This window comes from Lepisosteus platostomus, chromosome 10 (assembly GCF_059453375.1).
Source record: "Lepisosteus platostomus isolate fLepPlt1 chromosome 10, fLepPlt1.hap1, whole genome shotgun sequence".
In the NCBI taxonomy this organism is placed as follows: domain Eukaryota; kingdom Metazoa; phylum Chordata; class Actinopteri; order Semionotiformes; family Lepisosteidae; genus Lepisosteus; species Lepisosteus platostomus.
The window spans coordinates 44,708,095-44,725,656 of NC_142620.1; the positions used below are offsets into that span (position 1 = coordinate 44,708,095).

General features: G+C 43.0%; 2 protein-coding genes across 6 annotated transcripts in view; both read right to left on the reverse strand.

The window, feature by feature from the left end:
- Positions 1-7,093, reverse strand: part of phka1a (phosphorylase kinase, alpha 1a (muscle)) — a 42,048-nt gene extending 34,955 nt beyond the window's left edge. Inside the window, exons 1-4 of one of the 5 annotated variants that reach the window (XM_088649151.1) lie at positions 6,815-7,093; positions 6,171-6,292; positions 3,394-3,552; positions 1,423-1,470 (exon numbers count right to left, since the gene is read on the reverse strand). In XM_088649151.1, coding sequence (XP_088505277.1) covers positions 1,423-1,470; positions 3,394-3,552; positions 6,171-6,248 — 285 coding nt within the window. In that variant the 5' untranslated portion in view covers positions 6,249-6,292; positions 6,815-7,093. Of the gene's footprint in view, positions 1-1,422; positions 1,471-3,393; positions 3,553-6,170; positions 6,293-6,527 lie in introns of all 5 variants that reach the window. The other 4 variants (XM_088649150.1, XM_088649152.1, XM_088649149.1 and 1 more) reach the window with 4 other exon arrangements.
- A 1,368-nt stretch (positions 7,094-8,461) lies between these two features.
- The window catches only part of atg4a (autophagy related 4A, cysteine peptidase), a 19,534-nt gene continuing 10,433 nt past the window's right edge, over positions 8,462-17,562 (reverse strand). Inside the window, exons 6-13 of the mRNA XM_088649154.1 lie at positions 17,042-17,114; positions 16,304-16,383; positions 14,809-15,035; positions 13,523-13,601; positions 12,052-12,197; positions 10,400-10,456; positions 10,038-10,149; positions 8,462-9,246 (exon numbers count right to left, since the gene is read on the reverse strand). Of these exons, the coding sequence (XP_088505280.1) occupies positions 9,182-9,246; positions 10,038-10,149; positions 10,400-10,456; positions 12,052-12,197; positions 13,523-13,601; positions 14,809-15,035; positions 16,304-16,383; positions 17,042-17,114 (839 nt within the window). The 3' untranslated portion in view covers positions 8,462-9,181. The remainder of the gene's footprint in view (positions 9,247-10,037; positions 10,150-10,399; positions 10,457-12,051; positions 12,198-13,522; positions 13,602-14,808; positions 15,036-16,303; positions 16,384-17,041; positions 17,115-17,562) is intronic.

Consider the following 17,562-nt stretch of genomic DNA (forward strand, 5'->3'; position numbering starts at 1 on the left):
AACGACTTTCTTACTCAACTGCCCTTGAGTCTTGACGTGAGCCAAGAGACTTTCACAGCTGTTTCTTTTATTCACATCTTTCATATTAAGGTTCCCACTATTGAAATCAAGGTTACAGCTTTGAGCTGGCATGAGAATAACCGTTTGTCCATGAACCATTCAGGAGTGCTGGCTCTCAGACATAAGATTACCTAAGAACGTACTGAAAGAAGAGTTACAGACACATTCAGCCCTTCTAGCCTGCTGGTACTTGGTAATTAATAGATCTCAACCGGTCACTAGAATGAAACCAGGGTATCGGCTTTAACAACATGGATGGGTAGCATGTTCCCAGCATTTTTAAGTGAGTCCTGTCCTCTGGTTTTTTAAAAGCACTTCACATATTTTCCACTCGTGTCCTCCAGTTCATGTTTCACTGTTTGTTCTAAAGATGTTCAACCAGATCTCTGCTTACCGTGAACAGAAGACTGGCAGTCATTCCCCTGTGTTTGCAGGAAGTAGCAACAGAATGGAAAAGCTAGTCCTCACAATAACATCATGACAAGTCTCCAGTTTGCTACTCGTTACTTAGGTCTTTACCTGGAGCTTTTATTGACTTGTTTACTTACTTTAATTCTGGACAGTGGGTTTGTTTCTTACAGTGCTTGTAGGTTGAAGTTGGAATCTAATTTCTGATGTTCTGTATTAACATATGTGACCAGTAAGTCTCCAGATGGAGAAACGCAGCCCTAGTGGTAACAATGGGGCAGGATGACCATGAGTGTCTGGTAAGATCTCTGCCTGCAAACCCTGACAGAAGCAGCAGAAATCCTAAACCTGTGGTTTTCATCAACTGCGAGAAGAATATAAGGAAATCATATTATATATAAGGAAATTTCATGGTGTTTTTTTAACGGAACTGTCCTTCAGACATAATGGCAAAGCTAACAATGGCTGAAATCTTTTTAGCCAACGAGAGCCTCACTCCAGAAGGTTGTTCTTATTATACTGGAACTGTGAGAATTACCACACAGGACACTTTCTGCAGAGTGCAGAGGTAATTACGGGGTAAAGAAGCCTTCAGACACTCAGTCCCTGAGCCTAATGGAAAAGCAAAGGGCCACTGCAGAGATAATCACTTCCCAACACTGAGATATCAAGATACACTCCACCATACTTCGCTGAACAATACCAGGGATTCAAACAAGCACACTTTCTGAGTAAAAATCAACAGAACAAAATGTGCTTTGTTTTTAATGTTACACATTCTAAATTCTATTACTGAAAATGGTTTCAAACTCCCTTTAATAATTTGGACTCATTTGTTAGATTTCACTTCCTGCCAGAGGCGTATCCCCCACAAAACTGGGCTCCTGATGTTAGTGATGGAATCGCAGCTCAGCACAGAAGGAGGCCAGAGTTCTTCCGGATTCAGTGTCATACCTGCCTCATCATGCACTGCAGCAGGCCTCTCATGAGCTTCACGACGCTCTGCGGGGGGGGAAACACACCGGTTAGCGACGACACCAGAGCTCCGAGTCAGCAGCCAGACTCAACCCTGACCTTTTTCCTGCCCCCTGCAACTGAAACGCGACACCCCTCTGCGTGGCATTACTCAGCTACCCCTGCACCCTAGAACAGCAACAAGCAACAGACACACAGGGGCCCTCTCTCAGCCTGTGCTGAGACTGTGGAACGGAGTCCACAGTGATGGACTCGGAGTCAGGCAGGGTCAGGACATCCCAGCAGCCCAACAGGTGCAGAAGAGGACGCCGCCTGCCTGAAAGAAGATTCCTTTTTATCATGTCACTCATAAACTCAGACCAAGCTTCAATGTCTGCAATCAAAACTCTGCATGAAAAATTAAAAGAAGGCAGTTAACACTACTGTACCAAAAGATAGTAGCAGTTATTTAACTCCATGCATTACTCATATATCACACTTTATTCTTGCATATTTACATATTCCACTCCATAATATACAGTAAATCCATTCTGACTAGCCTAAAAAGTGAGAAACTATTCCGTTTGAAATATTACAACACAAGATATTAAAGACATTTCAGCAGATGCTCTGACAAATTTGTACAGGGCAAGCTACACCTGCATTTGAAAAGCATGGCAACAGATACTGAGCTCAACAGTGGGGTAGTAGTTCATACTGCTGCCTCACAGCTCCTGGGTCCTGGGTGTGATTCCAAACTTTGTGTGGAGTCTGCACATTCTCTGTGCGATAATGTAGATTTTCTCTAGGTGCTCTGGTTAGCTCCCAGATTCTCAAGTCATGCTGACAAGCTTAATTGAGGTTTCTAAATTGTCCATGTCTTCCCTCCATTATTCCAGTTTTAATACCTGCTTCTAGTCTGAGCCCAATGCTATGAAATCGACCCAAAACATAAATAAAATCAAGTCTACATGAGGTCGCTGTTTGTTTGCATTGTTTTTACCATTTTCCATGCAAACAGTATGATTAACTCTCAGTATTATTTTGAAAACAATAACTCATATTTTAAGTTTGGTTTGACTGGTCACTTGTTACATGTTAGCCATCTTTTTTTCTAGTCAGACATCACTGAATATCACCTGAGGCCCCCGAGTCCCTACGACAACCCCTGAATGGACACAAGACACAAAAAAGTGTCTTTCGGACGAAGAATGGATAACGAGGGCATTGACGATGTTATCTTGAAGAAACGTGAAGCTCGCCATTAAAAATTAACAAGGAAATGACAATACAAAATGAAGACATCGTGAACAAGATTAATTGTTTTAAACCCAAAGATATATAGTAAAAAAACTGCCATTTTGCATCTTTTGCATCTTTTAACAAATCACATTCCCCTGTCTGTCTCTTTCCCGTAGTTAATGATGACCTTGTTTAAAATTCATGCCTGCTGTACAGTGCACCCCCAAGGACCACTAGAATTAAAATTCAAATCAGTTCATTTTGGCTTTGGCCCAAATTCCATGTTTCCTTAGACCTCAGCCTTTTCAGCTCAGTATTCAACATGTGGCATGCTGACCTTGTATAAAGAGGATATGTATCTCCCTCCTTAACCCAAGAGGTGGGAAAAAGTGAAAAACTGTGTTGTGTATCCATCTTTCCTCAGGCCAAGATACATACTATTCATATGGTATTAAAAGTTTAATACATTCATATTCACCTGGACAGCATATCCAGAGCACCCAGCAAAATCACACACAAACAAAGGGAGAACATCCACAGAAAAGGTTCACCAGTTAAGTATCAGGACTCAGGCTGTCAGGCCCCAACACAAACCGGTACTCCACCATGGTACTCTGTTGCGTTTTGTGTTTCTCGTGTGTAATTCTAATGTATTTCACAATGTCACAGAAGGGTTTTCAACACACACACTACAACTGGTTCAGCGGGCCTCTAGCACAGACGCCTCACCTGCTCCAGCTCGTAGGCCTTGGCCTTGTCTTCGTCGCGGTCGGCATTCTTCCGGTAGGCCAGGCCCAAAGCCCACACCGCCAGGATGCTGTACACATTGTCCCTCACCCACGCATCCCTCTGCTCCTCGCTGGCTGGCAGGAGGCCCGTCACGGGATCCTGAAAGGGCAAGACGGCGGATCCCAGTCAGCAGGTCAGAAAGCCAAACCCAGCTCCGTCACTCTGTACTCCCAACATGGGGCACTCGTGGAAACGTGGGCTCTCCAGGCGGGTGTAGGCTCACTGTTTTTCTATCCCGGGCACTTCCACCCCAACAGATTGGGGTCCATCCTAAAGAAAGAGCGTTCAGCCTTCCACCAAAAATCCCAGGGTGTTTCTCGAAAAGAGTAGGGGTGTAACCCCGGCATCCTGGCCAAATTTCCCCATCGGCTGTTATCAATCATGGCCTCCTAACAATCCCCCTCTGTGAATTGGCTTCATTACTCTGCTCTCCTCCCCACTGATGGCTGATGTGTGGTGAGCGTTCTGGCGCACTATGGCTGCCGTCGCATCATCCAGGTGGATGCTGCACATTGGTGGTGGTGGAGGGGAGTCCCCATTACCTGTAAAGCGCTTTGAGTGGAGTGTCCAGAAAAAGCGCTATATAAGTGTAAGCAATTATTATTATTATTATTATTATTAAATTGCTCTCCGGTGTACTACACTAATGCCGATATCGCTAGGTGCTGACTTGTGCGGGTCATCTGAGAACAGCTGTTGAAAGCTGCCACTGCTAATTGCTCAGCTTTATGTGTGCTGCACAACTTGATCAACAACAGAAAGGTCACATATTCAAACAGCCTGAAAGTTTATTTATATAAGAGTTTAACCTTTACTAAAGCTCAGTCAAGATCATTCTTTTCTGCTCCACTGAATCACCACCTTTCCCCACTAATATACACACTGCTGCCAAATGATATCCTAGTATGTGGAACGGTATCCTATCGCGTCTGAGAATTTCTCCCAATTTACAGAGAAATGTAACAATTCAAAAGAAAACTAAAAGTTTGGCTGCTTGTTCCGTTACGATAAATGAACTAATAGTACAGGTCTGGGGCTGGCACCACAGACATGCCACCCTGCCAAGGCACACAACGGTGCCAGGAGACTCACAGCCACACTGAGCACTCTGGGAGTAAGCGGTTTTGGAGACCTGGCACAGTGCAGATAGATGTGGCCTGATTAGTTTCTTCCACCCCATCCTTCTATTCACTACTGTCCAAGACCCGCCCAGTTCCCGGCCTCCCCCTGCGTTTCCCACACTTTCAGAAGAAGGCAGAAAGAGGTGCTCTCAGCATTTTCCAGCTTCTTTTCAAGCACTCACCATAAATATACGAAACTCTCAGTGGACTGTGTTCTACTGTAATATGGTCTAAAACACCATATGGATAATAGAAATTGCCCTCCCAAAATACAACAAACAGCTAGAACACAGACATGGACATGGCTCCCATATGGTCTGAAATACCTGCAGGCAATTACTACTTTTGAGACCATGTGACTATGTTAGAGTGCTGAACTGTGTCAGAGGAACTACTGAGGTCATCAAGCATGTGTCTACTCTGGAACACAGGCCACACACAGCATTTTTATTTTCAATCACCTGAGGTTGACAATTCGTTTCATACACCTTCAGTGATACAGAAAACAAGAAATTTACGGTCATGCTCCTGACTTAAAGCACGGCCCAGGAATGGGCTTCAGTGCTCCCACAGAACTGTCACTCCATATTAACTTACCTGGACAGTGTGGCCTCTGTGACATTCAGGCCCAAAATGTATCCATATAAACGACAACAATGCAGTACAGTATACTGTATATAGAAGACATGCTTGATTGGCAAAGCTAGAAACACTGCAGAATGAAATACCACATATTCCACAAGCCAGAACCAACACCGATTTCACAGACCTCAGGTCAAAGACACACACATGGCTGACAGAAAGGACAGGCCATGGGATACAAGAACACAAGAAGGATTACGAACAACAGCAGTCCACAGTTCAGTTCTTAGTCCACAGAGTAAATTTCAACAACATGGCTTGAGTTTGCTCCAGACCTCCACATCTCCCTGTGTAAAGAGCGACACCCTGTTTTCAGCCAATGCTTAACAAAGCTGAAGGCTTTCCACGCTCTAATTTAGTGGAAATTAAAACGAATCACGTCCAATGCGGAAATGCTGAAGTTGAGCATGTAAGTTTATAATATTGAGTTTTAAACGTTTACACTCCTAAAAACACACATTTAACAAAGCTGTTTTGCTTCCTACAAAAATGGGGAAAAAAACAAATTTACTATCACACTTTGCTTTGCAGTAAATTCACTTTGTACACGTCTTGCGTTTTTGCAACATTGTGGCAATGGACTGGCCATCACTGCTAATCTTCACCAAAAAACACAGTTGCATATGTGATTTCGGCTATTTCTCTATAGGTGAAATCGCGCATATATCTTATTTTTAGAACTAATACATGAAAGTTCTTTTTTTGAGGCACAAAAATGCATGAGCTATGTAGACTTATCCCCCTCATACTTTACAATAGTTTCAAAATAAACTCTTGCACTGACGCTGCAGTTTCCGCGCAGGCTTAAGTGAAACACTGACTGCCCACCGAGGGAAATGACACTTAAAAATAGTTCCAAATTAAGCCAACAAAAATGGGTCTTAACAAATGCAACTAAACGAGATCGTATTTCGGAAATAAAGCGCTTTGTCACCAACGCAGCGCGGTACTCACCTGGTGACAGAGGATTGTCTGCTGCACCAGACGGGCGTAGTTATCGAGCTTCACCCCGGAATTACTACGGCTCCTCATGGCTGCCTGTCCCCACTCTCTTCAAATCGCAAACACCGTCATTTCTGCACAGCAGTTAAGTTTAAAAAGTGAACGTTTTCACAGCGCACACCATGACACAACAGCACCAGGAAAACACACTCCGGGAAGCAGCTAGCCTATCTTAGACATCATTACACGGATCAGTTTTCAAAGTTTATGAGAAACAGAAGTACAGAAAGCTCGGGGATAAGCTAGCTGTTCCAAATCTGCCCTTTCCTATAACTACGTGAAAAATACGAAAGGTATATTCTTACTTACATGAACAGTGTTAAATCACCTGATGTTGTTTTTTCTTCGGTAAACGAAAACAAATGGTAGCACCCGAGTCAAGTTACAGCAAGACTCAGAAACCAGCGAAAGTTGCGATCGGGAACTCCAGTCACTCGGGTGCTCTAGTTTAGACGTGCCAGCGTTGTTTTACAAGACGTTTTCGAACAAGAGTTAAAAAAATAAAACAAAGTTAATGATTATGTGTACCCTTGCAGTAAAATAAACCCTATCTCCAGCGCTCTTCCTACCCAGATACTTCCATCCAAACAACTCACTCCGGACTGCGAAGTATCCTCAAATGCGTAACACACACAAACGAAAAGAAATTAGAATATCAACGGAAATAAAACAAGAAAAGGGTTGAGACGTTCGCCGATATTTTTTACACCCCTCTTAGCCATTTCTGATCCATTTTTGCCATCTGAAGGCGTTGTACGATCTTATATTGTTATGCCCCTGTCAGGACACCAAGCATTTCTTGCAGAAAGTAAACTAAACACGTGTTCCCGGTGCAAAGCATGTGGCTTCTCCACTGACAGACCAGCTGCGGGCGTGTTAGACCGAAATAGAGGTCCAGCGAATGTCACAGCGAGCTGGGTCATCTCTCCTGACCTAGTCCTAAAGTTGTTGATGCAGCAGATCTCAGAAATCCCTGTTCACCTATACTTTCTAAGCTTTTCTTAAGCATCTGCAAACAGCTGGATGAGCTTTAAATCTTTCAACGGGGTTATGCTTTAGTGCCATGAAAACCCTTGTCTTTTTCGATTCATTTATTGAAGCGACAGGTGCGTTTTATTATTCTATTCGTACATCTTAAAGAGTATTGCGAAGACACGTTAAGTAGAAATACGTTCAAGCACAGTGCTCTCGTCTGAAGACTGAAATTTTCTGTATGTTTTTAAGTGGCTCAGGTCGGGTGAGGTTGAATTCAAGTGTTCGCGGTTCTGGAAAGTTACCGTGCAGTCCCGACGGTGAGGAGGAGCCAATGTACTGTCAGGTAATGTCGCAATCCGCGGGCTTTTAAATAATTACTGCAACTGGTCAGTTAAGAGCTGGGCTGCAGTGTAAATCTAGGGATACCTCTACTACTTTATTTTTGATTACACTACTCTCTACCTCGGACAAACGAGCAGCCTAATATCTGACCGAGTTCTCGGGGACGTTTAGTCCTTCTAAATGGCCGATTTGCCTACAGGTTTTAAGTCCTTAACCCCCAAATCAGTCAGTTCATTGTTGGCTTTATAAGCCCTAAATTCCTGCTGTTCCATATAGGACGCGGTGAAGGCAGGTAGCGCAATCCGGTGGAGAGGTCTCTGTGGAGGTGACGGAAGTGCTGGAGAGCTGGCTTCTGTTTGTTTTGAGATAGCAGATCTTGAACACAAGAACGAGGGGGAGGAAGGGCTCTGCTACGGTTTCAGGCGAATACTGAGAGGAGTATTTCAAATGATTATACCTGGAGGCAAGTTTAGCGTGAGAGAACCATCTTCGACATACTAGAATTGTAATAAAGCTCTTACTAGTAGCAGAACTCTCCCGTCTGTTCCTGCAACTCTTTACTACTGGTCAGTTTTGTAATTAACATGCAAACCACTGAGCACTTCATTGAATGACTGTGTATTGTGATCTGTTCGTCAGGTATAGGTTTTTCTCCACTGCGGTGTGCGACCGGACAGCAGTAAGGTGCACTGTCCACCAGGGGGCAGAAACTCTGTGTCCAGAGCTGAAAATTTTAAGACCACGCTACAATGAACTCGATTTGGCAGTATATTCCCTGTCTTATAAATCCTAAATCCATCTCATTCTTTTTTGGAAGGGAGATTCCTCATTCCTGGGCTATGAGGATCCTACAATCTCGGTTTCCTTCTCCATGAAGTCAAGCCAGAATACAGGATTTGGCTGAAAGCAAACCAAGACGAAAGCTATACATTTTCAGTGTTGTTTTCTGAACCTTTATTCATGAATATGATTGCGATGTTGAACAAACATCAGTGTCACTTGAAAATAATTCCTTCCCCATAAATCAACTCAGGTTTTAATGTTTGCATTTACTGGCTTACAAAGTTTGGAGGTATCGCACTACCTTCTCCAAAGGTACTGCAACTAGCCGGAAAAGAATTGATATAAATAGATTATCTGTAAAAGAGGCACTTCTATGTACACCGTTTGTTCACACTTAATATCGTCTGCATATTTCTTTCTCCTTTTTAGGAGGTAGATCTACTGACGAGGTGATGGCAGTGAAGAGATATGCTCCCACCTGCATCCACAGTGTTGACCTCCTTCTTTCACTAGGAGGCTGGAATTTTTAAATCATGCACTGAACAATCCCGTAGAAGGTGTCCGTTTCATAGCAAAGTCTTAACAAAAGCCTGCCTGCGCAGACCGTTATTTTACAAGAGCAAGCAGGGGCGATCCTTGTATTGTAAACAGCAGCCACAGGAGTCTCTAACGTACAGTACAAGTGTCCTTCTGCTTCTCACATCGCTGGCGGTTCTGCTGGAGGCCCTCGTGACCTCTCGCTGTTCTCTTTTTTTTTGCAAGCTGGTTACACAATGTGCTTGGTGTAAGAGTGGTCAGAGGCACTTCCGTGGTCAAATGAGTTTTGAAACGTAGCCGCCGTCCAGTCGCGTGGTGAAGTGGGGTCACACGTTTAGAATTTCAAACTCCTCTTCCGATTCAAACAGCTTGTCAGTGGACTCGATGAACTCTGCAGACAGGAAGAAGAGGGTGTGAGGCATTTTTATGTCCGGTCCTTCGCTCAAAAATGAAAACAATTCGTTGCGATCGATGCATTCCCTATCGCGGCGAAGAGCAGATGTTCAAAAGTTTCAGCCTTTCGCGACGCAGAGAGAAAGAGTCTACAGCGGAGTTGCTGAAAATGATTCTCTGAGGTCCTCCAAAAAGCACCTGGATAACACTGTCAGATCAATAAGCAATTTTTCCATTTAGATTCGCCAGATATACTGTTGTACTATACATGACAGTTTAAACTTTGGATTTGGAATCACCAGTTCTGTGCTTATCATATCATGGCTCACAGCTATAGACTGCAGCTGCACACTGGGGACTGAGGGCATGTGGACAGATGTTCTGGGCATTCTGGGAATAAAGGGAATGTCCTACATCGGCAGACGGAAGGAACTGAATCCTTTTGGTCTTCAACAGAGAAGATAACAAGGTTGGACAAGCATTCAAAATCTTTAAAAGCACTGACAAATTCAAACAGGGTGGACTTCAGAATCAACAGTGAAACAAACCAGTTAAAACTAAGAGGAAGTGCTTTTAAATCTAAGAACAGGAGGCACGTCTTTACAAAGAAGCATTGAGGGGTCTGGAACAGGCTATCCAGTGACGTTCTAGAAACTGGTAATTAGCTTCTGTCAAGAAAAGTATGGATGGGATTCTCAAATCAAGCAACTGATAGCAACCAAACAAGGAAGATAGGCCAAATGACCTCCTCTGACTTCTACTGCAGCTTTCTCTATCCTAGCACTGTACCTGCTCCTGTTGTCTGAACGTCGGGCTTGGTGGGAGGGACGAAGGGAGGCCAGTGGGGAGGATGTTTCTCGACCAGCTCAAACATCCTCAGACTTCTGTTCTTCAAAATATCCTATCAAGCAGAGCAAACGAACGGTCTGAGGCTCCAAGCTTTTAACCAATGAACTTCATTCAAGACAGAGCTTAGGCATGAAAGCTGGACCCTGTGAAAAGCATAGATCTGTTCCCAATTACAATAATCATGAGAATGTTTTAGGACTGACTGTTGTAAGCTGTCATGCCAAGCAATTTACAGACAGGTTAAACCAGAAAACAAATTTTATGCAAACATAAAACAATAACAAAACCACACACTTCCCTACCTTCTGTACACCACTACACCATGTGTCAAAATCTTCTTCCTCCTTGCAGAAAAATCCCTGAAAGGAACACAAAACATTGACATCAAGCCATTCCAGTTGCTGGGGTGCTCAACTCCAGTGCTATAGGAATATATTTGCCCCTCTACCCGGACTGGAACTGGGCTCCCCAGAAAGATGAGGCTTCTTAGTCTGATACAAGATGAAACTCAGATTTCAATGTGTCTGACTAGAACCAGTCATCATCCTGGGTGCAGGCCTCTGTATTATTCCTGGAAACAAGGAGAGTTAAATCACACGAAGGAAATGAACAATGATTTCTTTGGTTTTCATGTCAGCTGATGACTAAAACAAGATGATGTAATTTAATAAAGCCATAGTCTCTGCCTGGAAGAAAGCTAAGGCCTACAACAGCAGAGTTTGAACATTACAGTTTTAATTAAAAAAAGCACATTATAAAATCAAAAAGAAGCCTTCAGATGTCTAATGATCACCAGGTGACAAAAGAATAAATATCAAAGCCAAACAGCTCCATTTTATAGCAAAAACCTAGAACTTGAGCACTGCCCCTCTCCCTATTGGAGTGACTCTCTCTCTTGATATCCATACCTTATGAGTGGTCTTACATTCTTTCAGTTTCTTCAAACACTTCTACATTGATTATACTCAAGTTTACATTGACTTTCAGTATCTCTCATACTCTATACTCCTCCATTGCCCAGAGCCCTGACCCCTGACCTCTCCCTTCCCTACTCTCAGCCTGCACATCTCACACTCCTATCATTTTTATGATCTGCCCTTTTCTTTACAGCCTGCTCCATTCAGCTCCTTGCCTAGGTCCTCAGTCTTTTTCTGCTCACAAGTTCCCAGCTCTTAACTGCATGGTCTCTCAAGTCCCTCATGTCTCTTTATATCCTCTCCTTATAGCCCTGCTGTCAGTACAATACCACATTGCTGTCTCTGACCTCTGACCTCTGCCCTCACAGCTCCTTGTCAGGACCCACCTGTCCAGATTGCGCCCATAGTCATTACCTCATGCTGCTATTAATAATAATAATAATAATAATGTTTCTTTATTAGCCCTATACAATTTCTTGCATTAGGAATTCGTCTTTTGCATACCCCAGCTTTTTTCCATGGAGACACAGACACACAGACAGGGAGAGAAGCTTGGGGTCAGAGCGCAGGGTCTGCCATTGTACAGCGCCCCTGGAGCAGTTAGGGTTAAGGGCCTTGCTCAGGGGCCAACGGAGTAGGATTCCTCTGCCAGCCGCTGGATTTGAACCAGCAATCTTCCAGTCATAGGCGCAGATCCTTAGCCACAGAGCCACCGCTCCACCTGTCCATTAGTGTTTATTTTGCTTATTGCAGGCTATACTTTCAGAACCTGTGATTTCGCTTTATTGAAATACATTCAATTTAATATTTTTATTTTTCTATATGGTTCAGTTATGCCACATTTCTCTCTTCAGACCAGTTAACACTTCATTGCTGCTTACAATGTAAGGCACCGTCAAAAATGATGTCAGATAAACCCATAATTCAAAATATTTTGGCTAGTGTGTTATAAAGTGTGCGGGTTTCCCATGAGCACCTTCACATGCAGGAGTGACGCCAATGTCACAAGAATTATGAATGTGAGGTGGAGCTCTTACTAAGGCCACAGAGGGATCAAGGTTCATGACCTTCATCCGGCGGGGAGTTCTCTGACAGTGGTAGCTCTGGTCGTCCACACTGCCACCCTCCTCCGGCTCAACTGCCGTCTGTGTAGTGTGAGGGTCCAAATAGATCAGCTCCTCTCCTACAGAAACCAGAGTAAAAACTTAATCCTTACAGGCTGGAGATTTACAGGCCACTCCATGTTCCCACAATCCTTTGGGGTTATTCTGTTATTTTCAAATGTTACACATTCCAGTTACCCACAACAGCAGCAACATACTTTCAGGCTTGTTCATTTACTGAGACTCATAATAAACAAAATAATAAACTGCTCAGTCTAAAAAGTCTGAGTTTTCCCACTACAGTAAACCTATCATTCAGGCACCAAATTATCAGAGAAAAAACTGCACTGAAAAAAAACAACTTCGGACCTATATTTTAACAGCCATTTTGATTTTTTTCTCTGTGACCAACACGTAGCTGAAAATGTCCAGGTCTGGTTTTCATACCATACCATCACTTTCAGTGCTGGGAGTCATGTCCTGAAGAGGGAGGAGATACTGCAGTGACTCATAGCAGCTGCCCATGGAAATCCAGCGTTAACACACTTTCAGCTTTCTGGACAGAATGATTCAGAAGCAGCAGGGAAGCACCACTGGTGTAGACCCTCTGCTACAGCATGAGCTTTCAGCTGAAAGGAAGGGCAACTGGACATCTGCTATCTCTGAGCTCACAAATCCCACTGGGAGTCCAGATGGAGAACACTGGCATGCTAACAGGACGCTGGCAATAATGTCAGAGGTGAGAGGAGTAATGAACAGAACCTCCTCCATACTCTCTGTAGGATTTCAAAGTAATGTTTACCATGTGGCTATCCACTACTCTAATATATATTACCACAACTAACAAAACCAGGAATTCCTTGCATTTATATAGCGCTTTTCACCCCAAAGCATCTTACATATAGGAAGGAGACCCACATTACCCACCACTGAAGTGATGTTACGCATAAGCAGCTCCGATACAATTATTATTTTATTGGAATAATACACATGGGGAAGGCAGGAACTGCTTCAAAAGTTTAATTAGTGGAAAACTTTAGAGAGCCAGACTGCCCCTACTCTAACAAACCCTGCCCCAGGGTGTGCGATGATCAAGTACTGTAGTTAGGCCCTTGGTTGAAGGGGAGACATCTTGTACAGCACAGTGTCCCCAGTCACCACACTGAGGCATTTATTTCAAAACTGATCCAGAGAGAAGAGCACCACCTACTGGTCCTTTACAGGAGCAACCTCCTGGATTTCCTTAGAAGTCTCTCCTCCCAGTACTGACCAGGCCCAGCCTTGATGAGCTTCTGAGATCTAATCAGATAAGGCTACAAGGTGCTAAAGCTGCTATCAAGTAACACTTGCACCTTGCTTGCGCAGAAAAGGCTTAAGAATATATACAAACTTCATTCCTGCTTACCAATGAACCCAATGAAGTAGTACGCAAGGTTGGGTTTTCCTCCTAAAACGCCTAAGGACTGTGGCATCTTGAAGCACTCCTGCAAGAAATACAAGTTTTATTTGAAAAAAAATTATTGGTAATGACAAGGCCGCTGGATTATTTTCATTGTCTCTAAACAAACAGAGCAAGCAGATCTGCACTGAGCTGTAACTAGTAAACAGACTTTCAGTATCAGTGCAAAGTTCTGTCATAACCTTTACAAAAACCCATTGATGTTGTTTGAAAAGGCCAATGCTGCAGTGTAAGCATAGCCTTTAAAGAAAATATATAAATGTTCTTTACCACTGCAGGTTCTACAAGGTACAGACAGCTCTAAAGCACTAAACAACTGGTACTGGAACTAAACTAAACAGCTTGGTTCTTCAGTGTGAGGTACGTTGCATAGACAAACACAAGAAGATAACATTTTCCACCAATAATTTGCTTCTGTGCTTCATTAGTATAATTCGTAGATGATCCAGGACCTCATAAAATCCCAAATGAGCTACATAGTACCCATATCTTATTTTCCTCTCTAGGCTAGATAAGCTCCTAGGGATTAAGATATCAGTGATTCCAAACCTGGCTGACGTGTTCAATTTTCAGATTCAAATAGCTGTGTACTGTATATGTAAAGACCTATACAGTTGTTCATTTAAATTTTGGGAAATTAAGAAAGCATTTACTGCCACTTTGCTTGCCTGCCTTAGTACTTTTTGCCAAAGGACCACAAAGATCAGGTCTCCATAACACAACCTGGTGGTCTGTGCCTCTGATCTATAACAATGTCGAAAGTTATTCCTCCTCCCCCAGCCCTGAACCCCACAGCGGTCCAATTCTAATTTCTCTCATCCCGGAATCTATATGAAATCTGAAAGAGATGAGGACATCATCAGCTTCTTAAGGATTAGGGAGAATCAAATTAAACTGGGGAGGCAGTGTGGAGCAGTGGTTGTGGTTCTGGACTTGTAAGTAGATGGTAATGGGTTTAGAGCCCAGATGGGACACTGCTGTTACAACCGTAATGACATTTTCCCTTTTGTTCATCGCAAGAAAAAGTGCATTTTAAAGTGGAAAAATCATGATGCAAAAATACTGAATGGGATAAACTGTGTGTCTTATGAAAGTGAACAGAAAATATTTCCAAGCCATCTCTCTCTTCCTGGCACTGCTGCTGAACAGTAATGGGATGTAAGGTTTCTTCTTATGTGAGATCATGTGGGAAGACAGGTCCTTTCTCTTGCGCGCCTGCAGCTGTGAAGTACCTTCAGAGCCTGGATATAAACTGGGTTGATGTGGTTTATACCCATGCGGAGAGGTATGATGAGCAGGAGTGGTTTCCAGGCAGAGTGTTGGTGTGGGCAGGACCCTGGAGTGCCCCCTGGTGGCTGTGCACAACACTGCCCCAGCACATCGCTCATCATCTGCAGCTCACTGGCACCCACAGGACTGGGCCTTATACGGCTCCGACAGTGCTGCTTGCAAAGTTTTTCTGAAACGGAAAGAATTGCCATTCTCTGGAGAAGGGTATTATGGCTTTCTACAGTAAAAATGGATGGTTTTACTAATACTATTGTTTTCTTGGTCACTGTCATATAAGTTACTTGTGTCATTTAATACTTTAAAGGCTTAAATAATTTTCAGATATGAACAAAAAAGGCTTAAGAATATGTCTTTTAGTTATCCTACTATCCCAGAAATCTGTACAGTTCTTAATTGCAACAGACCATTTTGCAAAAACATAAGAAAAATATGTTTGGGTCAGAATTAGACTTGGGAATGTTTGCTGAAGTGTTACTCGAGTACATGATTAGAACTGGAGTTTTGTCTCCATATAATGAGATCAGACATGACGCACGTCAGCTCTTGAACATGACAATACACGAATGACAGGATCTGAAAACAAGGAGTGACCGGATCTGAAAACAAATAAGGAAGCTGAAAGTGAAAATAACAAGATTCAATCAGCTTTATGGCATCCATAAAAATGGAATTATTAATATCACATAAAGCACCGTCAGAATTTTGGAAATTAGAATATGTGAGAACAAATAAAAAGGGATTACAGTGTTTATAGCACCCATAAAAACTATGGTCCCATGATCAGTACAGTTTCTCATGATTTTACAACGAAGAGATTTGCTTAAAGTTATTTAAATGGGTGCATTTCTAAGAACCTTCTAAGCACTTTACAAACTTTAACTCCATACTGCCAAGAGAAGTCAGGTTGAAAAGCTTTGGTGATGGAAGCAGAATTTTGTCACATGAAACAATTACTGAATATGGCAGTTCTGAAAGTAAATCAACAGCTATTCGTGCGAGATCTGCTCCACACGCAGGATACTAATCTCCTCACAGAAAAGCTTTGATATACGAATGTGAATGGAAAGATTTGTGGCTTTATTGATGGACATAATTTACAAACAAAACAAGTGGAGGCCTACCACTGGTACATAGCTCACCTGAGCTAAACTGTTAGACAAAAAAAACTTACAAACATGTACTTGTTGTCATGGCTACCACCACACCACCCACTCTGTTTGCTGACACCCGATTATGCTGAATAAACCAATAACTGGCTGTTTCTTTGGACGCCTCTAGTGGTCACCTTTTGTCACTACCAACCCCTGCCCAAACCAGCCCGAGCAATCAGTTCTATTTGCCAACTACAGTGGTGTCCTGCTATTAAACCATTTTTTTTACACACAGGAAAAATACTAATCCTATTATTTACTACAAACAAGAACGGTTAAGACTTACTGATATCTTCAATAACCACAGTGTTGTCCATGGAAACATATACCGCCAAGGAATTCCAGTCGTCAAACAAGGCCAGTTTCCTGAAAGGACAAGACTTATTAGCAAAACCATATCAAACTCGAGTCTCCAAGAGCTCTTATTGGCTTTGGAATTCATCAGCATTCCCCTGAGAACTGTTTTCATTCTCGGAGACTCAGTGTGCACATCTTGCAGTATAAATCATAGTGACAATTTTTCTCTCATATAATTTCTTTTTAACATATGTTCCTAATTAACTTCAATGTGATTTACTGTAGGTGATTTTGCATTCACAACAAATGGCAAACTAATGTAAATACTTGTCGAAGTTGATACTAAGACGGTCGTTAAAGAGGAGCTGCAGTCTTAATTTCTCAGACTGGTTATTAATTCTCTCTGGAACCCGGAGAAACATCACCCAAGATAACTCAAAGCAGCATGTCCCACACACTCTCTTGTTCCTGAAGAAAAAAAATCACAAATTTCCATTGAGAAATGGATTGCAGTGGATTCCAACAGTAAAGGAAGGTGTGATCCCATACCTTTCATGTCAAGTCAAGGTGGGATTCCTCCAACTAAGTTAAATCCCCTGGGTGTCTTTTGGCCTCTTACAGAGACAAATAAGGATGAGGATGCTCTGAATACTCCACATTGGTTCTTTGAACAAGACCAGAGTGACGGGAAAACTTGGCCAGCATAGAAGGTTAAGGTGCCTCTTACTTTAACACCTGTGCGACTGTGTTTGGTCCATACCACTCTCCCACTGGTTTGCCTTCCCCAACTCCCATCTGAGCTGCAGACACAGAAACAAATGGAGCGCGTGAGCTGAGCCAAGGCAACATTCTCTCCCATACCCACACAAGAAGGCCAGCTCTGTTCCTGCAGGGCAGTAGTGCATTAAGCCGGGGTCACGCTACAGGACTCAACATGACTTCTAGTTGGAGAGCATGTCAAATTTAATGACTGCGGTTAGTGAATCTCGCTTCCTTTTCTGTTCTAGAGGGTGTCAAATTATACGACTAGGAATCGCAGGGGGTGACTAATGACATGATTCCCCCATGCCTTTTTGTCACAGTTCCAAATCTCGTACCGTGCCGCGAAAGTACCGCGAGGTCGCCTCATTTTGGCAGCCAATCAACGTGGAGCACAAGAGGAGCACCGCAGGAAAGTCAACAAACAACAAGGAGAGCAAGCACGTAAACATCTTGAAAAATGTAACACAGGCATTGTGTTCCACAAAT